Source organism: Aquarana catesbeiana, linkage group LG03 (genome assembly GCF_042186555.1).
Source record: "Aquarana catesbeiana isolate 2022-GZ linkage group LG03, ASM4218655v1, whole genome shotgun sequence".
NCBI lineage: Eukaryota > Metazoa > Chordata > Amphibia > Anura > Ranidae > Aquarana > Aquarana catesbeiana.
The window spans coordinates 151,318,963-151,345,248 of NC_133326.1; the positions used below are offsets into that span (position 1 = coordinate 151,318,963).

The following is a 26,286-nucleotide window of genomic DNA, read 5'->3' on the forward strand; positions in this document are numbered from 1 at the left end:
AGCGGCTTTGTGTTTTGCAGTTCATGCAGTCAGAGATTCTATCCTCCAGACCTCTTGTCTTATGCTTGGATTGGTGCATATGCGTAGAATCTTATCGTTGAAAAATTGGGCAGCCGAATCGCCATGTAAGAAGCTTCTGGCCGGATTTCCCTTTCGTGGTACAAGGCTGAGAATTTGGACAATTATATCCAAAAGATCTCTAGAGGGAAAAGCACCCTTTTGCCAGTTAAAAAAAGGTGTAAACGTCCCTCTTTTAAACGTGCTCTTTCCCCAGTGCCAGGATCATCAGCCTCCAGGCAGTCGCGACTGCCTCCTCCGTCAGGCTCAAGAATTAAATCTCAGAGTCAACCCCAGGGACAAAAGAAGTCCTTGGGGAGGAAGTCTACAAGGCAAAAAGCTAAGGCCTCTCTATGAAGGGGTGCCCCCACTCGCTCGAGTGGGGTGAAGACAGTTCTCAAGGGTCTGGCAGGAGGATTTTCAGGACAAATGGGTGGTCTCCACTATAACTCTAGGTTACAAACTAGAGTTCAGAGAATTCCTCGCTCCTCGTCTAATCAGATCAAATGTTCCCAGAGACCCAGAGAAAAAGAAGTCTCTCTCTTTCTAGCATTGGAGCAACTTTTGTCGCAAAACGTTATTGTGGTAGTTCCCACGCAAGAGCAGGGATTGGGGTTTTATTCAAACCTTTTCACGGTACCAAAGCCAAATGGAGATGTCAGACCCATTCTAGATCTTATAGATCTAAACCAATGCCTAAAAGTACGGTCCTTTCGCATGGAATCAATCCGATCGGTAGTCTCCATCCTACAAGGAGGAGAACTTCTGCCGTCAATAGACATCAAGGATGCGTACCTGCATGTACCTATTTTCCCTGCTCATTAAAAATATCTGCATTTCGAAGTAGAAAAACGCCACTTTCAGTTTGTAACTCTGCCCTTTGGGCTAGCTACTGCACCTCGGGTGTTTACAAAGATCTTGGCTCCTCCTCTGGCCAGATTAAGATCCTAGGGTATAACGCTAATAGTGTACCTAGACGACCTGCTCGTGATAGACTGCTCGGTAGCCCGCTTGGACCAAAACTTGGTCACCACAGTCAACTACCTGGAATACCTAGGTTGGGTCCTCAACTTAGAGAAGTCTTCTTTAAAACCAGTAGGAAGACTAGAGTGTTTGGGTCTGGTCATAGATACAGCCCAAAAGAGAGTATTTTTACCCCAGGAAAAAATCAGTGCCTTAAAAGAACTGATTCAGGTAGTCAGGGCAAAGAAGGTTCCTTCTATTCGCCTTTGTATGAGACTGCTGGGGAAGATGGTGGCTTTATTCGAAGCAGTTCACTATGCTCAGTTTCATTCGAGACTGCTGCAAAACAGTATCCTGTCTGCCTGGAACAAATGGGTCCAGGCGATTTTCTGATGCGTCTGTCTCCTACAGCGCGTCAGAGCCTCAGTTGGTGGTTGATACTGGAGAATCTGCAAAAAGGAAAATCCTTTTTACCAGTTACCTGGAGAGTGGTAAAAACAGATGCCAGTCTTTCGGGTTGGGGAGCAGTTCTGGAACATCGTCTGTCCAGGGGAGATGGTCCAAGACCGAGAGGACCTTGCCCATCAACATTCTGGAGATCCGTGCGGCATATCTTGCCCTAAAGGCCTGGACGTCCTGTCAGGATCCAGTCCGACAATGCCATAGCAGTGGCTTATATCAATCACCAAGGAGGCACCAGGAGTCGTGCAGCTCAGGGAGAAGTAAACCATAGCTTAATCTGGGCAGAAAAGCATGAGCCGTGCATATCGGCAATCTTCATTCCGGGGGTAGAGAACTGGCAGGCGGATTACTTAAGTCACCAACAGTTAGTCCCAGGGGCATGGTCTCTTCACCCCCGACATCTTCTTGGCCATATGCCAAAGATGGGGGGTTCCGGATGTAGATCTCTTTGCATCCAGGTTCAACAACAAGGTCGACAAATTTGTGTCAAGAACAAGGGGACAGATGCGTTGGTGACTCCGTGGCATTGGTTCTCTCTGATTTATGCATTCCCTCCTATTCTGCTACTACCACAACTTCTTCACAGGATCAGGCAGGAAAAGAAGTCGGTACTTCTGGTGGCCACAGCGTGACCCAGAAGAGCTTGGTATGCAGAAATAGTAAAAATGGCGGTAGGTTCCCAATGGACCCTACCGTCACGTCCAGACCTACTATTCCAGGGTCCAGTGTTCCATCCTGCCTTACAAACGCTAAATTTAACGGTTTGGCTATTGAAACCCATGTTCTGAAGAGTCGTGGGCTTTCAGGCCCTGTGATTTCTACCTTGATTAATGCAAGGAAGCCAGCTTCCAGAATGATTGATCATAGTGTCTGGAAAGCATATGTCTCCTGGTGTGAATCCAGGGGTTTGCATCCCAGGAAATATGTCATAGGTAGAAACCTTGACTTTTTGCAAATGTGGTTAGAAATGAAGCTGGCCTTAAGTACCATCAAGGGCCAGGTCTCGGCCTTGTCAGTATTGTTTTAACGTCCGCTTGTTTCGCATTCTGTGGTCCGAAGCTTTATACAGGGAGTAACACGCCTTATTCCTCCGGTTAAGGCGCCCCTAAATCCCTGGGACTTGAATTTGGTTCTGTCAGCTTTATAGAAGCAGCCTTTTGAACCGATACGTCAAATTCCCTTGATCCTGTTGACAAGGAAGTTAATTTTTATGGTAGCCATTTCTTCTGCTAGAAGAGTATCAGAATTAGCAGCTCTTTCCTGTAAAGGGCCATATTTAATCATGCACAAGGATAGAGTGGTATTGCGCCCTCATCCTAGCTTTCTACCGAAGGTGGTTTCAGGTTTTCAGCTAAACCAAGATATTGCTCAGCTTTCCTTTTTTCCAGATCCCTGTTCTACGGAAGAAAGGTCACTACGTTCTTTGGAAACGACTGCTCAGATTCGCAAAACGGATGTTTTGTTTGTGTTGCCAGAAGGTCCTAATAGAGGACAGGCAGCGTCGAAGTCTGCCATTGCTAAATGGTTTCGACAAGTAGTTGGTTTTAAGCTTATGGTTTGAAGCAGAAAGTTCCACCTTTTCAAATCAAGGCGCACTCCACAAGGGCCATTAGTGCTTCATGGGCAGTGCATCACCAGGCCTCTATGGCTCAAATCTGCAAGGCCGCAACCTGGTCTTCACTCCATTCACCAGATTTTATCAGGTGGATGTGAGAAGGCATGAGGATATCGCCTTTGGGCGCAGTGTGCTGCAGGCAGCGGTACAAGGTCCTCAGATCTGATTACACCCTACTTGTTGTTGTTCCCCTCCCCTCAGATAGCATTGCTTTGGGACATCCCATCAGTAATTACTGAGAGAATATAGAAAAAGTGTCAAACTGCACTAAGACAAATAATGAGAGGAGTTATATCCAAAATATGACCCCTCTGAAGCTGCAATTCTCATGTAAACATTTAATACAACAAGGAAAATCAGGAAAATTAGAATCACGCTAACCATAATTTGTTAACCAAAGATCAAAACTAATCTCTTGTTAAATATATTTATTGAGTTTTCACAGAAGAAATAAAATGATACAATACATGGATACATATCAATCATCAGAAGATCTTTGCAGTATGATAAAAAAGATAAATAAATAAGTTAATAAAATAAAGTAATTTTAGAGATATCTTACAACCATATTTACTATACACTAGTTGGGATTCTAGATGTAAGATTAGAGAAATAAATCAAGTTATTAGACTAAGTATCCATAGGAATATTTTAGGAAATAATAAAAGAAAAGGAGAGGGAGGAGAGATAAAGATGGAAAGAAGAGAGAAAAAAAAAAAGAGTGTTTCCCGGGATGATGATCCAGCTCTCATTAGGTATACAAATATAATATATATTTCAGTAATAATATGATGTATATCTTAGTGTGGTAACAGATCAAAACTAATCTCATAAGTGCATCTAATAATAGTGAAAAATCATAAAAGTTCATTGAAATCAAACAATTACCCAAAAACTAAATGTGCATATACACATTAATAGTAAAAACCAAGCATTGATAAGTCCGTGATTAATAAATTGAAAAAAGTGATTGCACATCGATGTAAAAATATATAAATTATGTCCATAATAAATTCAAATAACTTTAAAAAAAGCAATCTAGTGAGCGAATGAATAATAAATAAAACAGAAGTAAAAATTAAAGAACAAAAAACCAGCCGTGCAAAAATAAAAAGTCCATATGATACAGGCAAGCTTTCCACAAAATGCGTATACGGAAACACTGTATGGCTCCAAGGACATCAAGCAAAATCACAGATACCGGGCAGTCCCCTCCCAACCAATCAGATCAATCATTCATGAATTCACAATATACATTTTCTAAAACGCCTTGTACTTCTTGCTGGATTCCAGATATGTGCTGGATAAATATGGACAGGGACAGACCTCACTGTCTTTGTGGCTGTTTAAAAACACTTCTCCATTACTTCTGCTTTACTTCCTGGACAGACTATTTATCATTTCTGTATACGCATTCCTTGATCCTTTGTAATGGGGGATCATGGAACTCCGGTAAGAGTTCATTTCTGCTGATTTGGTGGTGAATTCAACTCAGTTTCTCATCCAACACTTTTGAGGAAAGCTTGCCTGTATCATTTTATTTTTGCACGGGTGTTTTTTTGTTTAATTTTTACTTCTGTTTTATTTTTTATTCATTCGCTCACTAGATTGCTTTTTTCACAGTTATTATTTGAATTTATTATGGACATAATTTATATATATTTACATCGATGTGCAATCACTTTTTTCAATTTATTAATCATGGACTTATCAATACTTGGTTTTTACTATTATTTTGTATATGCACATTTAGTTTTTGGGTAATTGTTTGATTTCAATTAACTTTTATGATTTTTCACTATTATTAGATGCACTTATGAGATTAGTTTTGATCTTTGGATAACAAACTATGGTTAGCCCGATTCTAATTTTCCTGATTTTCCTTCAAGTAATTACTGAGACTCTGTGTCCCGTGATGTACGAGAAAGAAAATAGGATTTTTATAACAGCTTACCTGTAAAATCCTTTTCTTTTGAGGTACATCACGGGACACAGAGGTCCCTCCCCTCTTCTGCTACACTAATATTGCTTTCCTACAAAACTGAGGTACTCCCAGTAAGGGGAGGAGTTATATAGGGGGTTGAACTTCCTGTCTAGGGTGTGCCAGTGTCCAATAATTACTGAGATTCTTTGTCCCATGATGTACCTCAAAAGAAAAATATTTTACAGGTAAGCTGTTATTAAATCCTATTTTTTGTGCTCCCCTCTTGATTATGAAGTCGCCAGATGTCTGTACCTCTGCAGGGGTGAAAGGCATATGATCAGATTAGGCTCCGGTCCTGATGTCCCAGCGATCAGTATCACTGCGTCCTCTATAGTGTTGTTTATGCAAAAGGGGTATCCACATGTGATTGAGTTTAAAAAGCAGGCACTCATAGTGTAAATCCGGTAAAGCCATTTTATTTTTAAAAAAGTATATAAGCTTTAAAAAGCGGGGCTTCAATTTCCCAAGCTTGCATAGAGGTTAAAACAAGTCCTTAGGTCTGGACGGCGTGCGTTCCACAGACCACAGCATAAAAAACAGAAGTTCCGAAAGTGACGTGAATGCGTACCAAGCTCTGTCTTACGCGTTTCATCATAGGACATCGTCTGAATGTGTTTTGAAGTTTGTCGGTAGTAGTGACTGATGTGTATGTTTTTCTGTATTTTCTTGCAGGGCACTGATTCATTTATTATCAAACTATAAACATAGGGAGTGAAAGTAAAAAAAAGCTGAAATAACCAGATACTCTACTCTGAAATCAGACTTCTGGATCACACAAGGAACAGTAAAGGGAATTTTCAAATTATATGATTACATTCACTGACAAAAGCCAAGTATTGATTCATTTATTAGCCCTTTAAAAACACATGTAGACTTCTTTGAAAGTAAAATGACATTTTTCAGTCCTTTTTAAAAGCAATAAAAAGCACCTCTTCCCTTGAGATGAATCTTGAGTATTTACATAAGAGAAATATCTGCATTATGAGCTATGATTTATAGGAAAAGACTAGCCAATTTACCAATTATTTACGTGAGAAAAGTGGCATCTTACTGCAGATGTGATTACTATGTAGAAAAGTAGTCAAGGTCAATACAAGGGAATTTTCCATTATTGATACAAGAGGTGTTTCTTAGTAGTAGCAATAGAAGTAGACTGTTTAGTTTTAGTAACCAGAATTGCAGTTTCAATAATGTGTTTAAATTGGAATGAAAAATCTTGCTTGAGGGCCTCATCTGAGGTCAACTAAATTTTCTAGTTAACAAGTATTAATAATTTGAAGAATCAAGGGTTTATTTAATTGATAAAATGTGATTTCTTACTTGATGCATGTCTGTTCTTCTTAAAAGATAACACACCAATAAAGTCCCTTAGTACCTTTTTGGTTGCCTCTATAGACAGCTATCATTTGTTTACATGAATCTGGCCTGCCATGCCATTTCATGTGACCCTCGCACCCAGGGCTTTTTTCAGCCGAATTCTGTTCTGCCACCTCTGGCTCTTGTCCCTTCGCTCCCTGGTCACCACTGTCACTTGTAAACATAGAAGCCTTCTGTGTTTACAAGGACAGCTTACATCTAGGCAGTGTTTTATCGAATTTTGCTTCCCGTTGGCTAATGCCTCCTCTGGTCTGCACATGTGTAGAACGCAACGTCACTCCAGCTGGTGTGTATGAGCTGGCGTGATGTCAGGAATTCGCATGCACAGATCATCAAAAGCATTATCCGACGATCTGCAAGGCGCCGAGGGAGAATGTTGTCAGATTCTGCCTTGCTGTTGCAGGATGGATTTTGGCTGTGTTACAGGGTGGGTTTCACCCGCTCTGCAACACATCAAAACCCGCCCTTCAACACAGCACAGTTGGAGACATTAGCCAACGGGAGGCAGTATTTGATAGAACAGCGTCTCTCACAGATCCCTGCCTACCCTGCACTCACGGCAAGGACAAGGGAGATGCAGGTGCAGTGCGGGATGGTGCATTACATGGTAAGCTGCACTGTGATCCCCATCTTTGCCTGGGTGCACAGATGACGACCAATAATCTCACTGCAAGTGAGTGTCGGAGCCGCCTACACTGCTGGGAGGGACTAGAGCTGGGTTAAGTAGGTGAGATGCGAGATAGCTTTTTGGGGTGGGGGATGGAGAGAGTGGTGCAGAAGTCCGAGCTGAGGGGGGTTGGAAGTGAGAGGTGGACAGCCTGTAAAAGTGAGCTGAATCCTGCACACTCCTAAACTGTGCATGCAGCACACTCCTCAACCCTGCACTCAGCATGTAGCACACCCCTTAACTCTGAACTCCACAAACATAAGAACTCCTGTTATTTATTGACCCTTTAAGATCCTCCCCACCCACTGTCCCCCAGCGCAATTGGCCATTCCTATTGTTTGATGCGGTTTTGCAAACGAAGGGGGAGGGGGTCATATAGTCTTACAGATACAACCAGCCCTTCGAGGGCAGTCATATTACTGATGCGGCCCACAATGAAATTAAGTTAGACACCTCTGATTTATGGGATGTAGTGTCAGGTAGTTCCAAGTTGTAAAGAGAATTAACTGCAAATGTTTCAATCTGTATACCACATATGGCAGTTAGGTTCTTTGTAAGACAGCATTATAAGCAGTGTTAATTTTAGTTTTAGGACTAAAATGGCATTTTAGTTTTAGTCCCATTTGAGTCTTCTGCAATTGTTTTAGTTTTAGTCGTATTTAGTCGACTAAATCTCCAGTATATGTTAGTCGACTAAAATGTCCTACGTTTTAGTCGACTAAAATGTCCTACGTTTTAGTCGTCTAAAATGTCCTACGTTTTAGTCGACTAAAATGTCCTACACGTTTTAGTCGACTAAAATGTCCTACACGTTTTAGTCGACTAAAATGTCCTACACGTTTTAGTCGACTAAAATGTCCTACACGTTTTAGTCGACTAAAATGTCCTACACGTTTTAGTCGACTAAAATGTCCTACACGTTTTAGTCGACTAAAATGTCCTACACGTTTTAGTCGACTAAAATGTCCTACACGTTTCAGTCGACTAAAATGTCCTACACGTTTCAGTCGACTAAAATGTCCTACACGTTTCAGTCGACTAAAATGTCCTACACGTTTCAGTCGACCAAAATGTCCAGTACGTTTCAGTCGACTAAAATGTCCAGTACGTTTCAGTCGACTAAAATGTCCAGTACGTTTCAGTCGACTAAAATGTCCAGTACGTTTCAGTCGACTAAAATGTCCAGTACGTTTCAGTAATTGCAATTTTTAGTTTTAGTCATAGTCTTTTGACTAAAATGGCATTTTAATTTTAGTCATCTCAATTGTTTTAGTCGTATTTAGTCGACTAAAATGTTTTAGTCGACTAAATTAACACTGATTGTAAATGATCAGTAGATCCATAGATATGGACAGCCAAAATTATACAGTATGTGAATCTCAATTTTTTCTATGCTGAGCTTAGTTTGGCCTCTGCCTCACCAAAGCTTCTCTGTAGGTTCATTAATGTGATGCAAGCCTCTTTGATTAATAGGGAGACGTGTTGAGCGGGTATGGGTTTTGGATCTACCAATATTTTTGTATATGAAGGTTTCCTCTTTTTATGTTTTTTTTTTTTTTTTTTTTTTTTTTTTTTTTTTTAATTATGTGCTTTCTGAGGGTACATTTGCACCAGGCACGTTGGACTTTGTTGTGTGGCTATTTCGGCACAGTCCCACCGTGAGTCAAGGGAAAATGCCTGCTCTCCTTGCACCATGTGGCAGCCAGTTGAACTTAAAGAAGAATTCCAGGAATCTTGTTTTCCCGCACTGCATGGGTTAACTGCTCATTTTGTCTAGGAGTGAGGAGAGCAGAGATATACTCGCCTAACTTACCAATCTTCTAAGTGCAAGACCGTTCCCTGCCACTCCTACCCCCCCCCCCCCGCACGCCAGTGGTCTTGTGCATGGACTGTTCCTTCCTGGCATCATCACACCCATAAACCGCCTCTGGACGTGAGGATGGCAGGAACACTCTACCGCTGTACGTGGAGGAGCACTGTTTTCTGGAAGATCGAAGGTTTGGGTAAGTATAGCCTTTCTGTGTGCCCCTGGATAAAACGAGCAGGGCACAGCCTCACTGCATGGGGGAAAAATTTTTTAAAAATTGTCAGAGTTCTGCTTTAATGAAATAAACACACACCAGTAGCTGGATTGAATAGAATTATCCAGTTCTGTGAAAGGTTTACTTCATGCAAAAGTCTCATTTGTCTATAAAATATATAATTGGCATGATCAATTTTGTCAGATAACATATATTACTTTACCCATTATTTACTTAAAATACATAACAAGAGAGAATTTTATACAATTGTAGGATTAATTGCAAAATAATTGTTTAACCACTTAAGGACCAAGCCTCTTTTTGAGATTTGTTTAAAAACAGTTTTTTTTTCTGCTACAAACTTACTTACTTAGAACTCCCAAAAATTATACCTTTTTTTTTCTAACACCAAAGAGAATAAAATGATGGTCGTACAATACTTTCTGTCACACTGTATTTGTGTAGCGGTCTTACAAGCTCACTTTTTTGGAAAAAATAGACTTTTTTGAATTAAAAAATAAGACAACAGTAAAGTTAGCCCAATTTTTTTTTTTATTGTGAAAGATAATGTTGCGCCAAGTGAATTGATACCCAACATGTCACGCTTCAAAATTGTGCCCACTTTTGGAATGGCGACAAACTTTTACCCTTAAAAATTTTCATAAGCGACATTAAAAAAATTCTACAGGTTGCATATTTTGGGTTGCAGAGAAGGTCTAGGGCTAGATTTATTGCTCTCGCTCTACCAATCGTGTTGATACCTCATATGTGTGGTTTGAACACTGTTTTCATATGCGGGCGCTACTCACGTATGCGTTTGCTTCTGCGCACAAGCTCAGCGGGACGGGGCGCATTTAAATATATTTTTTTTCTTATTTATTTTACCTTTTTTATTTTTACACTTTTTTTTTTTTTTTTAATTGTGTCACTTTATTCCTTTTACAAGGAATGCAAATATCCCTTGTAATAGAAAAAAAGCATGACAGGACCTCTTAAATATGAGATCTGGGGTCAAAAAGACTTCAGACCTCACATTTACACCAAAATGCAATAAAAAAAATGTAAAAAAATGGCCCTTTCAGAGCTATGGGCGGAAGTTTTGACGTCGCTTCCGCCCTGCAATGTTTTGTAGACAAGTGGGAGTCATCTTCCCCTCACTCGTTTTCATACCCAGCAAGGGGTAACATCCGACCACCTCCGCCGCTGCCGACGACTCCGGTAAGCGGCGGAGGGCACCGGAGTGCAGCCATCTCCCGCCGCCGATAAAAGTGATCTTGCAGCGCATTTGCCGCAGAGACCACTCTTATCGGAAAGCGGACTGCCGGCCGAAGAAGAGGATACCAGGGTTATGGCAGCTAGCTGCTGCCATAACAACGATATTCCTCTTCAAAGTTAGGACGTATATTGGCGTGCGGCTGTCCGGAAGTGGTTAAAGCATTTAACCCCCCCCCCCAAAAAAAAAAGATCCTGTTCCTTTTAAAGCATGTTATACAGCACAGTGCTTGTGCTGTGTAATTTAGCCCCCCGTTTCACCTGAAATACCTGGCTGATCATGCCAGTTTCTGCCCTCCCCTTTGTAAACTGACCACGGTATATCATGGCTGCTGAGCCCTGACTATGTGGTCAGTTTACGTGCCTCCATCATCCGCAGCTGCTCTCCCCGTCGTCCTCTGTCCTCTCCCCCCTCCCCTTCCTGCCTGTCAGCTCATGACAGTGCCCGCCCCCGCAACTCCTGCTGTTTAAATAACATTTATATTGTCATACTATCAGCGCTGTGTTCTAATCCTGTGTCCCCCTGTTTGAGTGATTTATTTAATAAAAGCTTATTATACCTCATTTCACAGCGCTTCTCAGGGATCACGTGACTGGCTAGCTCTCTCTCTCCTCTCCTCCTCCCCTCCTCCTCCCCACCTCCTTCCCACCTCCTTCCCTCCTCCTCCCCACCTCCTCCCCTCCTCCTCCCCACCTCCTCCCCACCTCTTCCCCACCTCTTCCCCACCTCCTCCCCACCTCTTCCCCACCTCTTCCCCACCTCCTCCCCACCTCCTCCCCACCTCCTCCCCACCTCCTCCCCACCTCCTCCCCACCTCCTCCCCACCTCCTCCCCACCTCCTCCCCACCTCTTCCCCACCTCTTCCCCACCTCTTCCCCACCTCTTCCCCACCTCTTCCCCACCTCCTCCCCACCTCTTCCCCACCTCCTCCCCACCTCTTCCCCACCTCCTCCCCTCCTCCTCCCCTCCCGAGTGACATCAGTGGGGGAATCTCGGCCCCTCCTGCTACAGCTGTTAGATGGGGAAAGGAGAGAGCCAGCCATTTACGTGATCACTGAGAGGGGCTGTGAAATGAGGTATGATTGGCTTTTTTTTTTTTTTTTTTTTAATAAATCACTCACACAGGTAGACACAGGATTAGGACACAGTGCTGATAGTATGAAGATGTGAAAGTGGCCCAACAACCACTTTAATTAAACGTTACATCTATATATTGAAAACTGGAGATAACCAGGTGCAAATTACGCCACCCCTGACTTGTATTACCACCTCCGCGCTATGTTAATAAATGTCAAAACCCTACCAAAGCTGCCACTTAACAATAAAATGTATATAAACCAAATTCACCAAAGGAAAATTATAGATGAAATAGTGGCGCTTATCCCCAGGTGGGGAGATGCCAGACACTCTTATCCAGCCAGTGAGCTGAATACAGACGTGACTAGAGAAAAAGTGAAAAAACATATATTGCTAAATATCCCAAAAAGTAAAAATTAATATTAAATAAAATAAATTATTCAATAAATTCAATATGAGCTAATATAAATTATAACACTCAGTGAAAGTGATATACAAATATATAAATCCAAGAAAAAATATATAATGAAAATTGAACACAGTAAATATCTATAAAGTCCAGAAACCAATCAGTCGTGAAAAATAATCGTGAAAATATTTGAAGAAAGTCCAAAAAAAGAGTGAGGGTGACTCCAAAACTGCTCAGCTGTGTTTTCAACCACCACACCTCTGTGACGTGAATCCACTCCCTGCTGAAATTTAAACTCACCAGCTGTTAAGGCCTCTCACTCTCGTGTTTGGCCTGACAGAGCCTCTAACCCACTTACATGGGGGTTAACATGCGAGCATACACCTCCACTGCTCCATAGGAACACCGCTTTTCTCAGGTTGGTAGTATGACATAAAAATAAAAGAAGCTCCAATAGTGTAATCTCGTTTAAAAGATTTAATCACATATAAAACAACTTGTAATGAACTCACATTTAAAATAAAATAACAGGCAAGTCACTTCACAGCAAATGGAGAACTCCCACAGCACAGCAAGCAATAGCAACTGAAATAACAGGCAGGCCACGGCGGACCCAGGAGGTGTATGTGCTCACGTTCGTCTCACCCGTCCGCAGCACTCGTCCCTTCACTGGAGCTCCGCTCTGTCCCCCTTCACTCCCTCCTCTAGTACTCGTGTGAGATCGCCGTGTAGCCACGCCCCGACATGTTATGTTTCATCATAAAGATTATTCATATGAATAATCCATTCCATTGTAGCTCTGGCAGTACATTTAGGGTGGTTGTCCTGCTGGAAGGTGAACCTCTGCCCCAGTCTCTGCCCTGTATTTGGCTCCATCCATCTTCCCATCAACTCTGACCAGCTTTCCTGTCCCTGCTTAAGAAAACATCTCCACAACATACAACATGATGATGCCACCAGCATGTTTCATGGTGGGGATGGTGTGTTCAGGGTCGTGTGCAGTGTTAGTTTTCCACCATACATAGCGTTTTGCTTTTAGGCCACAAAGTTCAATTTTGGTCTCACCTGACCAGAGCACCTTCTTCCACATATTTGCTGTGTCCCCCACATGGCTTCTCGCAAACTGCAAACGGGACTTCTTATGGCATTCTTTTTGTTGTACTGTGGACAGATTCTTCCACCTGAGCTGTGGATCCCTGCAGCTCCTCCAGAGTTACCATGGGCCTCTTGGCTGCTTCTCTGATTTAATGCTCTCCTTGCCCGGTCTGTCAGTTTAGGTGGATGGCCATGGCTTGGTAGGTTTGCAGTTGTGCCATACTTTTTCCGTTTTCAGATGATGGATTGAACAGTGCTCCAGGAGATGTTCAAAGCTTGGGATATTTTTTTTAAACCTTTCCACAACTTTACCCCTGACCTGTCTGGTGTGTCCCTTGGCCTTCATGATGGTGTTTGTTCACTAAGACACTCTAACGCGCCTCTGGGGGCTTCACAGAACAGCTGTATTTATACTGAGATTAAATTACACACAGGTGGACTCTATTTACTTTCAGATATTTATTTGTAAAACATTTTGAAAACCATTATCATTTTCCTTCCACTTTACAATTATGTGCCACTTTGTGTTGGTCTATCGCATAAAATCCCAATAAAATACATTTACGTTTTTGGTTGTAAGATGACAAAATGTGGACAATTTTAAGGGGTATTTAATACCTTTTCAAGGTACTGTATGTAGCTTATTTGAGTTGCGATTCTTCCACTGTTACGACTTGGCTAGTAAAATGATTAATTGGTTTTCAGTTTGTCATTTATCTATGTTAAATCTCTATCGCCTATTAACCTCAAACTTGTGTTATTTTATAAGAACAATAGCCTGGAACTGAGGGCTGCTGTAAAAAAAACTCTACTCCATTGGTGGAGCTGGCTGTTGATGCATAACCAGAGACTACTTTGTTTAATAGTAATGCTAGTCCAACTTTTCCCATTCATATGCTACCTCCAGCTTTTACGGTCAAGTGATAGCCATGATTGTTCAGGGTCTCGTAGTTTGTGTAATTCTCATGATGGAAGACCCATCCTCAGTGTTCTGGCTGGGAGGAAGAAGGTTCTCATCCAAGATTTTACAATGTATAGCCCCGTCCATTGGCCCCTTAATGCCGCAAAGTCGGCCTGTACCTTTTAGCAGAGGAACCACCCCAAAGCATAATGTTTCCACCTCCGTGCTTGACTGTAGGTATGGTGTTCTTAGGGTCAGAGTCAGCATTTTTCTTCCTTTAAACATGGCGTCGAGTTAATGCCAAAGAGCTCAATTTTGGTCTCATCTGACCAAAGCACTTTCTCCTAATCCGTCTCTGAATCATTTAGATGTTCATTGGCAAACTTCAGATGGGCCTGTACATGTGTACATCAATGAAGGAGAAAAATTACCTGTTTGCAAAATGTTATAACAAACAATGAAAATTTTTTTTTTTTTTTTTTTTTCAAAATTTTCGGTCTTTTTTTTGTTTTGTTTAACAAAAAAATCAAAACCCCAGTAGTGAATTAAATACCTCCAAAAGAAAGCTCTATTTGTGTGAAAAAAGATACAAATTTCATATGGGTACATTGTTGAATGATCACGTAATTGTCATTCAAAGAGTGACAGCGCTGAAACTGAAAATTGGCCTGGGCAGGAAGGGGGTTGTTTAGAGCCAGCGGTTGGCTTTCTAGTGATCACAACAGATGCGGCTAAAAGCCGCTGGGCTGTTATCCTAAAGAGCGAGAGGGGAGGCCCGAGAGACCAGCCGACACATCCGCTGGCTGGCCGAAGACCTGAATGAAGCTAGTATCTGCTTTGATCGGGTCTCCAATTTAGTAACCCGAAAGTGGTTATGACATCACTTCTGGTTTACTTGGCTGCCAATGGCGCCAATTTTAAAAAATCCCTAGTATTCCAAAATGCAAAATTGGGGTCTTAAAAAGCCCCGATCCCTCCATAAAGAGTACCCGTCACTGCCTATTACTGTCACAAGGGATGTTTACATTCTTTGTGACAGCAATAAAATGAGCAGAATTTTTTTTTTTTTTTTTACCGCTTGGCGACCAGCCACTGGCCACTAGCGATCGCAGGCATGAGAGGCAGAACAAGGAAGTGTGTGTGTAAACACACAAATCCCTGTTCTGTTCTGTGAGGAGTGACAGATCATGAGTTCCTAATGGCTAGGAACCATGATCTGTCATTTCCTCTAGGTCAGTCCCCTCCCCCTACAGTTATACAATAATCAATGCATTTTTATAGCACATAAAAATCGCAGATCACTGCCATTACTAGTAAAAAAAAAGAATAATAAAAATGCTATAAATCTATCCCCTATTTTGTAGACACTATAACTTTTGCGCAAACCAATCAATATACACTTATTGCGATTTTTTTTTTTTTTTTATATGTAGAAGAATACATATCGGCCTAAACTGAGAAAAAATTAGCTTTTTTAAAAAAGGGATATTTATTATAGCAAAAAGTACAAAATATTTTGTGGGAAAAAAGGACGTAAATGCTGTTTGGGTGCAGCGTCGCAGGACCGCGCAATTGTCAGTTAAAGCGACGCAGTGCCAAAACACAAAAAATGGCCCGGTCATTCAGCAGCCAAATCTTCCGGGGCTGAAGTGGTTAAAGAGACAGTTTGAAAAAAAAAATGTAATGAATAAAAAAAAATAAAAATTTAAAGCGCCCCTTCCCTCTGTGTTCGCGCGTAGAAACGAACGCATACTTAAGTCCCGCCTGCAAATGTAAACGGTGTTCATCCCACACATGTGAGGTATCGCCACGATCATCAGAGCGAGAGCAATAATTCTACCACAGGACCTCCTTGTAACGCCAAACTACCATATGTACTCGTGTATAAGCCGAGATTTTCGGCCCCTTTTTTTAGGCTGAAAGTGCCCCCCTCGGCTTATACTCCTCGAGTCACTGCCGTCTGCCTACCTGTTCAGCCTGTCATGCAGACAGACGGCGGCCAGCGTATCATAAAAACATTTGGCGGCCATTCCAGTGGCCATTCCCCCTCCTCGTCTGCGATAGGCTGAACACTGGCTGCTGGGAAATTGAGTGTTCTGCCTATCACGAACATCCGCTCATCCTCGTGAGGATGAGCGGATGTCCGTGATAGGCTGAACAATGACTGCTGGGAAATTGAGTGTTCTGCCTATCGCAGACGAGGAGCAGACGCGGCTTTTGAACACTGGAATGGCCGCCAAATGTTTTTATAACACGCTGATCAGGCAATGGTGGCTGCAGATTGGCACACAGAGGTTGCAGATTGGCACAGGGAGGTATGCACAGGACACAGGGAGGCATGCAGCTGCAGATGGGCATTGCTGACCCTCTTTTCCACTTAAAGTAGCTGCTGCATTTCTTACCCTCGGCTTATACTTGGGTCAATATGTTTTCCCAGTTTTTTTGTGGTAAATTGGGGGCCTCGGCTTATATTCGGATCGACCTATAGTCGAGTATATACAGTAGTAACCTGTAGAAATATTTCAAGCGTTGCCTATGCAGATTTGTAAGTACCGTAGTTTGTCGCCATTCCACGAGTGCGTAATTTCAAAGCATGACAAGTTAGTTATCTATTTACTTGTTTGTTCTCTATATAAATGTATCCACTGTATCTGTAAGCACTATTTGAATGATGATCTAATGTTTGCTGTTCAAATATGTCAAAAGTCAACTCTTTCCCTGGGGTGTGCTTAATTTTTTATATGACTGTATAACAATGTTGGGAGCTGTTCATTGGCTAGCTCCTGACTTAGTTGCTGGTTACAAATGATAGGTTTATCAGGCTAAAGTAGACAGGCAGGTTGACATCATTATTCTGTTCTACAATATGATATTTCTCACACAGAAAGGTCTTTTAGGAGGTGGTGTTTTTATATGTACGCTATTATGTGATAATACCAGATTTGTAGTCAATTTGGATAACCAATTCTTAGGTTTTTTTTTTTTTTTTTTTTTTTTGGATCTGTGATGGGATGGCACAGGTTTTTACGTATTATTTAAGTTGTGCCTCTTTGTTGTCATTTGTATATATGTCTCTAATTTTGTACGAAAAAAAAAAAATTCTATCAAATACAATCTGATTTAAAAAAAAAAAAAATGGTTGACTAGTGTTTTAAGTTCTCATATGCCTGTTTTGTTGTAGGTGTCTGCAGTGGACTCCTTAGAAGGACCTTTGCTCCAGGTGGAGGGGTTGAGTGACTTGCGTCTGGAGCTTCACAGTAAGAAAATGAACATGCACTTAGTTTTGATCGATGAGCTACATCGTCACCTGTACATTAAATCCACAAGTCGTGTGCGGCAGTGGAACAAAGACAATATGAGAACCAGGTATTGACATTTGTGGCACTCACTTAGACATGTTATTATCTAAATATGAAATATTCTGTATGCTTCTTTTGCTGTTAACTTCTGCTCTTCTAAGAAGTAAAGAAATCCTGCTTTTTGTTGCAGTCAATAAAATATGCTTAACCACTTCAATAACAGGCACTTACCCCCCTCCTGCCCAAGCCAATTTTCAGCGCTGTCAATACTTAAATGACAATTGCGCGGTCGTGCTACACTGTGCCCAAACAAAATTTTTATCATTTTGTTCCCACAAATAGAGCTTTTATTTGGTGGTATTTGATCACCTCTGCGGTTTTTATTTTTTGCTAAACAAATAAAAAAAATACTGAAAATTTTGAAAAAAAAAAGTTTCTTTTGTTTCTCTTATAAAATTTTGTAAAAAAGTTTTCTCCTTCACTGACTTCTTCTCTTCCTAACTGGTAATAAACCTGGTTGAACTTGCCAGTTCCTGAGTTCCCCTGCCTCTGCTGACCACAATAATCATGGCTGATGAACCTAGACTACCGTGGTCAGTTTACGTGCCTCGTCATCCGCAGCCCTGCTCTCTCGTCTGACGGTGAGATAGATTTCCTCCCCACCCCTCCTGCCTCTGTTCAGCTGCATAATGCAGCACATAGGCAGGGAATCCCATGCATGCAGATATGCTGCCATTAATGAAAGTGTAAGTGTTTGTTAGAAATAGGGGAAATACCTTTTCTTTATCGTACATCACGGAACACAGAGCACCATAATAATGACTATCTGGGTTATACATGACCTATAGGTGAATGGACACTGGCAACCAATAGACAGGAAGTTCCCCCCATATAACCCCTCCCAAACAGTAAGTCCCTCAGTTTTTTTGCCAGTGTCTTGAAGGTGATGGTCGTGGCTGTTTGAAGCTCTTCAAAACTTAATGATATCAAGGTAAAGGGCGTTATGATCAGATCCATTCGGATAGTTTGAAGGCTAAAATGGATGGTACCCAAGCCTTATGGGAAGGAGAGAAGATTTTGCCTGTAATGCAGCCTTACGGCACTGGGCCCTGCGTAAAGGAATCCTATGCAGTGTTTGTTCTGACCAAGGTGCTTTCCTGCAGGGTGCTGTACAGGTCCAGGGGAGTGGACCCCACATTAAGGGGGACCCAGTCTCTGAAGGTCTTTTATGACAAAGCTTGCCGTGATAGGTGAAGATTTGTCTCCTGTTATGTTCAGAGTCCTGCAGCAGGAATGGTAAGTCTGCATTTGTTTGCAGTTTCTCTTTTTAAAAAAAAAAAAAAAAAAAAAACGAGAAATCTGTTCTCCCAGTGGCCACTAGGAGCAGTGTGCCGTTTAATCATGCGATGTACTCTGTACATCGTATGATTAAGCTCTTCTGTATTATGCTGTAAGCTATTCCCCACCAGGGTGAGGGTAGCATCTGAGGCTGCTGTTTTTTTTTTTTTTAAGAGTATCTCAGGCCAGTAAAACTTAGGGCAGTCTCTGAGGTGGTTTGTTCCATCTTTTGCCGGCAGAAACCTGGTAGGTTAAGGGCACCTCTTGAGTGGGGATCTGTCACAGAGTCGTCAGTCTTTGCCTTACATTTGCTCTAGGAGCAGAAGTTACGAGCTCAATATTGTGAGACAATTAAATGGTGGTAGTTTCAAAGTCAAATAGAAACATGAGGTCTGTCTTAAGATCTCAACCCGCTGAACAAACTTCTGTTTTCAGATAAGTTAGACGGTTCAGTGATGACCTCTCTGCAAGAGGTAGGTTTCGGGGTCCATAATCACCTATAAACCCTCATCTTCATGGGTCGGTTTGTCTCCAGGCTCATCAAAGATTTCTGTAATTGCAGTGGAAAGCCGTTTTTTTGTGAATCTTCCCTTTTGGTTTGGCCACAGGTCAGGAGGATTCTCAAAGCATCTAGCCCCAGTGCTGGGCTTGCTGAAGACACCTCAATACTCTTTACCTCAATCTTTACTCAAAAAGCAGTCAATTCCAGGGGTTCCTTCAATATATTTCTACAGAATGAAGCTGTGTTTGGGTCAAAGCACATTCTACTCCATACAGCCCTACTTGGTAGAGATTCATACCCTGTCAGGAACTTGAGGATCCAGGCAGTGCTTTGCCGGAAGGCTCTGTTTCTGGGGTGTTGCAGAGCAAAGATTGGTGCTTGATATTCTTCCTTTTCAGGAATCTGGAAGATAACCACTGATGCCAGTCTCTCTAAGTTGACTTAAGGCTGGCTACAGTTCAGTGGGCTTGATCTCCACAGGAGAAAATACTGTCCAATAGCTTGGAATTTTTTGGCCAGTATACCTAGCTCTGGATTATAGGACAAATCTCTCTATATAAACCACCAGGTCATGCGACTCAGGGAGGTGTACCACATTCTGTCTGGGACAGTACAAGTGCTGTTTCCATCGCCAATGCATATTCCAGGTATAGGATAGTGGCAAGGGGAACTCTGCAGGGGAATCTACTAGATTCCAAATTCTACAACAGTTGGGACAGGTGTGTCCAAGACAAGAGTCCCACTGCCAATGGTGGTACATACACTGGTAATAGCTTAAGGTCTGGTTCTCCCCTATTTGACGCTTTTTTTTTCCCTGTTTAGGATCCTGCTACATCTTCTGCGAAGAATCCGTAAGGTGGTAACACTGATATTAGTGTTGGCCGAATTAGCCTAGGGGGGCTTGCTATGCAGACATAGCGGGTCTTGCGAGGGTTACTCCTTTGGACACTCCCAGTCCAGTGGGACTTGATGGTATTGAGTCCTGTATCTCACCACTGTTGAGCCCCTGGAGGCCAGCTTCAGGGAGAACTCCAATTACAGGACTTGTAAATATTTATTTTTTTGCCTGGCGTGAAGCCAGGAAGTGGAACCCACAGAAATATGTGGGTGGGAGGTTTTCTCTTTCGTTCTCCAATCGATAGAAGAAAGGAGTTTGGCATTAAGTACCATTAAGGGTCAGGGTTCGTCCCTATCCATTTTTTTCCATGGGTCGTTGTTTATCACTCCTTTTTTTTTCATACCTCATACAGCAGGTAACTTGGACATTCCCACCTGTCAGGCCATTCTTGTGTCCTTGGAACTTGAATTGGTCTTGACTGTCCTTGCAGAGGCCCCTTTTTGAACCTTGCAGAGGCCACTTTTTTGATTGCTATCACTTCACGAAGTGGAGTGTCAGTATTGGCGACTCTTTCATGCAAGGAGCCATTCTTGGTCTCGCATCACAAGGTGATGTTGCGTCCTCATCCATTTTTCTTGCTTAAGTGGTTTCTAGTTTTTCAATTGAATCAGGACAGTGTCTTGCCTTTTATTTTTTTCCTAATCCACAGTTGGAAGGAGAAAGACCGCTACCTACTCTAGAGGTAGTTCAGACACTCGGGGTCTACTTGAGTTGTCATCACAAGTCAGGAATCCTGGTTTGTGCTGCCAGAAGAGCCCAGGAATGGCACGCGGCATCCAGGTCGAATATTTAGCAGTGGATCTGCCAGTTTATCAATGATGCCTATGGTTTAAATGGCAGGGGAGAGATTCTTTTCCAGGTGTGGGAGTATCTTAGGCCATCCATCATCGGATGTCGGTGGCCCAGGTGTACAAGACCACTATTTGGTCTTTGGTTTATACATCTACAGGGTTTTTACCAGGTTGATGTCAGTCACGTAGAAAATACTGCCTTTGGCCTCAGCATATTACAAATAACGTAGTAGGTCCTCCTTTGGTGGCAGTTTCTATAATAGTTTCTCCTTCCCCTCAGGGGCATTGCTTTAGGACATCCCAGATAGTCATTATTATGATGCTCTGTGTCCGTGATGTACGATAAAGAAAAATTGATTTTTCCTACAGCTTACCTGTAAAATCCTTTTCTTGGAGTATGTCACGGGACACAGAGGTCCCTCCCCTCTTTTCTGGGATCTTCATTGCTTGCTACAAAAACTGAGGTACTTCCTGTATAGGAGGGGTTATATGGGGGGAACCTCCTGTCTATTGGTTGCCAGTGTCCATTCACCTATAAGTGGCGTATAACCCAGATAGTCATTATTATGGTGCTCTGTGTCCTGTGATGTACTCCAAGAAAAGGATTTTACAGGTAAGCTGTAGGGAAAATCCATTTTTCTCACACTGCAGCCGTGTGATCGCATGATTCCCCTGTGCTGGCCAGCCTTGATCTATGAAGAGAAGCAGGGGGGGGCAGAGATTACCCTGTGACGTCAGCCGGCCAGCAGAGGGGAATCTCGGCCCCTCCGACTTCTCTGCAAAGATTGCGGCTGGCCAGCACAGGGGGATCATGTGACCGCACAGCTGCAGTGTCAGAAAAGGTATTCCCCCTGTTCATTTCTAGCAAACACACTTTCATTGATGGCAGCAAATCTGCATGGAATACATGTAAAGTCACTTTAGTGACTTTACAAACACTTTAACTACCAGAGGATTTTGAACGTAAGAGATACAGTACGTCCTAGTCAAACAACGTTTTTAGGACCGCATCTCTTACACCCACCCTCACTCCCCCTGCTGCATCCAACCCCCTCAGTTGTTAATGGCTCTTACTTGCTGTTAAAAAAACCTGTGTTCTAGTACACAGCCAGAGAGTCTGTCAAAACGCGTGTCGACACTCTCTGTAAATGTCATTGTGTAAATACAGCAAATTATTGTATTGTTTAATTATATTTACTATTTAATTCATATGAAAATCATAGGTAGGACTTTGGGTCTATATTTGACATTAGTTTGAACTCTCTTGCAGTGGGGCTGTGCTCGCATTGCAAGGGTTAAATGCCCGTTTAGGTCTACGAGCCACATAAAACAGTTTAACTTGCCTGATCCTCCATTCCCGCAGTCTACCACATTGCAATCCTGTAGTTTCCCTCCTCTTCTGTCCTATGCTTTGGCGGTTAGAGGTCTTGTGACATCAAGTCCAATGCAGAGCTCATTGCCCTGCATTGGATGTGAAGATGCTAAGGGACAGTCAACTGCCGGAGTGTAGGGAAGTGGAGGAGAGCACTGGCTGCAGGTAATGTGATTGGTTTCTATAGAAAATTCTTATATTACACTCCTACCACACTTTTTAAGTCACTCTGATTTACCTTTTTGCTCTTTAACTACTTCATACTATCTTCATACGCATATATATGGCATATTTCAGTTCTTAGATGATTGCATGTTATCATTTTGTTAGTAACATCATGTTAACTTTAAATGTAATTTAGGACCTTCAGTGGGTTTCTGGCCAAAGCTAAGAATTTCTGATTTATTGGTTTTCTGTGTACAATATATTAAGGTTTTAAGGTTGCAGTTATTTTCCTGTTGCCTTTAATTTGAGGGCATTACCCTCAGGAGCTGTATGATCATAAAAGGTCACAAGTCAGCACATTTTGGAGTCATAGATTCTCCTTCATTTTTCAGTCAGTAGGCAAGTACAGAGAATGCTGATGTTGACTTTTCTTAAGTGTTTGCTGTATTGCAAACCTAATGGATGTGGTGTATGCTTCCTGTGTTCAGAAGGCAAAATACAAATGGTCTCTTTGATTTGCAGATTGTTTGTTTGATCTGGTTTTCACATCTGTATGTTTTAGGACGACTATACCGAGCTGAATTCTGTTTATTGTGAAATCAGTATTGTCCCTTGACTTGACTGTTCTGTGAATCTGTAACAGAAATGGGTGAAATGCAGTAAGTTCTAGCACTTCACTGTTGGAAAAAAATATGATTTGACAGAAAATGTTATAGATCAGATACATTTTTTAGGTATGTAGAAGAGAGTCTCGGAGGGAGTCTGGGAAAGTCCTCCTGTTCGGGGACACCACTTTTTGAAAACAATTTGGTAATCTAGTTCTAGAACACTGACATACTACGCATTGGCTTACTGTGCACAAAGATCCTTTCACATCATTTGTTCTCCGCTGATGGAACTTGGTCTAACCTCTCTAGCACATACCTAGGGCAGGGGTAGTAAGTAGTAAGAAAAACTTTGAAATATAGAAATAAAACAAATGACATCGTAAAAAATAAATAAACTTGGCCTACCCTAAAAGTGGAGAGTTTCAGTCAGTAGGGCAGTGGACAGTGTCAGTAGGGCAGTGGTATGGTGTCATTAGAGCATTGTATGGTGTCAGTAAGGTAGATATTGGTGTCAGTAGGGCAGCGAATGGTGTCTGTTTTTTATTTATTTTGTTATTTTTTTAAATTTAACTGCTCTGGGCAGTTAAAAAATATACCTAATTTCAGAGCACCGCTCAGCGCTCACATGACTGGCCGGCTCTTTCCTCTCCCTGCCTGACAGCTGTAGCTGGTAGGAGCTGTAACTGGTGGGCTGAGATTCGCCCGCTGACGTCAGTTGGGACGAGAGGAGGAGAGGATGAGGGAGCCGGTGGGTCACGTGAGCGCTAGCTCTCTCCTTCTCTCCTCCTGTAGTCCCCACGTCAGTGGGGGAATCTGGGCCCCGCCCGCTGCAGCTGTCAGGGGGGGAGAGCAGAGAGCCGGCCGGTCACGTGAGCGCCGAGCGGTGCTCTGAAATTGGGTATCGTCTGCATTTTTTTTTTTATAAATCACACACAGGGGGACACAGGATTAGGACACAGAGCGGATAGTATAAAGTAATCAGAGTGGCTTAACCACTTGCCGACTGCCTCACGTACCTGTACGTGATCTGCCTCCCGCGGGCGGGGGGTCCGATCGGACCCCCCCCGGTGCCAGAGGCGGCCGGCATTTGTTCCCGGCCGATCAGAGGTGAAGGGGGAGGCCATCCATTTGTGGCCACCCCCTTGCAATCGCTCCCGGCCAATGAGATCATTCCTCTGCCTCTGTAATGTAGATAGAGGCAAAGGAAGTGATGTCAACTCTCCTCGAGCCGGTCTTTTCATTCCAGGGCCGAGGAGAGAAGACATCAATGTGAGTTTGCACAACACTACACTTACAGTAGAACACGCAGGCACACTTTTCACCCCCCAGTCACCCCCCGATCACCCCCCCCTGTACCCCCTGTCACAGTGACACCAATGGCAATTTTTTTTTTTGCATTGGTGTCAGTTTGTGACAGTTATAAGTGTTAGGGCAGTTAGGGTTAGCCCCCTTTAGGTCTGGGGTACCCCCCTTTAGGTCTAGGGTACCCCCCTAACCCCCCCTAATAAAGGTTAACCCCTTGATCACCCCCCGTCGCCAGTGTCACTAAGCGATCGTTTTTCTGATCGCTGTATTAGTGACACAGGTGACGCTAGTTAGGGAGGTAAGTATATAGGTTTGCCGTCAGCGTTTTATAGCGACAGGGACCCCCATATACTACCTACTAAAGGTTTTAACCCCCTGATTGCCCCCTAGTTAACCCTTTCACCAGTGATCACCGTATAACTGTTACGGGTGATGCTGGTTAGTTAGTTTGTTTTTTATATCTTATTATAGTTTTAGGGCACCCGCCATTTATTACCTAATAAAGGTTTAACCCCCTAATTGCCCGGCGGTGATATAAGTTACGTTTTTGGGGTCAGATAAGGTCTGCGTTGCCCCAGGCAGCGTCAGGTTAGCGCCAGTACCGCTAACACCCACGCACGCAGCATACACATCCCTTAGTGCTATAGTATCTGAACGGATCAATAGCTGATCCGATCAGATCTATACTGGCGTCCCCAGCAGTTTAGGGTTCCCATAAACACAGTGTTAGCGGGATCAGCCCAGATACCTGCTAGCACCTGCGTTTTGCCCCTCGGCCCAGCCCTGCCCAGCCCACCCAAGTGCAGTATCGATCAATCACTGACACTTACAAAACACTAAGCACACATAACTGCAGCGTTCGCAGAGTCAGGCCTGATCCCTGCGATCGCTAACTGTTTTTTGGTAGCGTTTTGAATCAGTCGCTAACAGTCAGGAGCTTTTTTGCCTGTGAGTCTCACTAGTGTACCCCCAAATTTAGAGCCCAAAATGGCAAATCGAAGGTACACTAGTGAAGAGGCCTACACGTTTCAGAGCATGACAGGTAGCGAAGAGGAAGTCACTCATCTGTCAGATTCAGGCTCAGAATACGATCCTGTAGAGGACAGCGGCTCCATGACAGATAGCTCTGACGACGGAGTTGTGGTCCCTGCCAAGGTCATGCGTACCAGACCCCAAACTTCTTCTTCTGTCCTTGATGTGCAAGAACCGCAGGTCCCTCGTATGGAGCACAGCAGTTCTAGCGCCCCTATTCCTTCTGGTGAACTGGTACACCCTGGTCGTACATCCAGCACTGCAGTATCACGTGGTGACGTAGCGAGTCCCATAAGTGCAGTTCAAGCTGGCGAGGTGTTTACAAATGGTCTCTTTGATTTGCAGATTGTTTCTTTGATCTGGTTTTCACATCTGTATGTTTTAGGACGACTATACCGAGCTGAATTCTGTTTATTGTGAAATCAGTATTGTCCCTTGACTGTAGAAGTTCTGTGAATCTATAACAGAAATGGGTGAAATGCAGTAAGTTCCAGCACTTCACTGTTGGAAAAAAATATGATTTGACAGAAAATGTTATAGATCAGATACATTTTTTAGGTATGTAGCAGAGAGTCTCGGAGGGGGTCTGGGAAAGTCCTCCTGTAGAGGACAGCGGCTCCATGACAGATAGCTCTGACGACGGAGTTGTGGTCTCTGCCAAGGTCAGGCGTACCAGACACCAAACTTCTTCTTCTGTCCTTGATGTGCAAGAACCGCAGGTCCCTCGTATGGAGCAGAGCAGTACTAGCGCCCCTATTCCTTCTGGTGAACTGGCAAGCACCAGCAGCCTAGTACACCCTGGTCGTACATCCAGCACTGCAGTATCACGTGGTGACGTGACGAGTCCCATAAGTGCAGTTCAAGCTGGCGAGGTGGCAAGCACTAGTAGTGTCCCGCTGCCACCAAGAAGACGAACACAGGCCCGTCGTGCCCATAGTGCCCTTCCTGCTGCATTCGCCAATCCGAATTGGGAACCCACCACTTCTGCAGCACCCGTACTTCCCCCATTCACTGGCCAACCCGGAATTCAGGTGGAAACAGTTGATTTTACGCCACTGGATTTTTATTCACTGTT

The 26,286-nt window shown here is 43.1% G+C and overlaps 1 protein-coding gene across 2 annotated transcripts in view; it reads left to right on the top strand.

Moving 5' to 3' along the window:
* The window catches only part of EXOC4 (exocyst complex component 4), an 813,215-nt gene that overhangs the window by 87,614 nt on the left and 699,315 nt on the right, over nucleotides 1-26,286 (top strand). For both annotated transcript variants that reach the window (XM_073619419.1, XM_073619420.1), the window contains exon 4: nucleotides 17,083-17,267. In XM_073619419.1, the coding sequence (XP_073475520.1) occupies nucleotides 17,083-17,267 (185 nt within the window). The remainder of the gene's footprint in view (nucleotides 1-17,082; nucleotides 17,268-26,286) is intronic.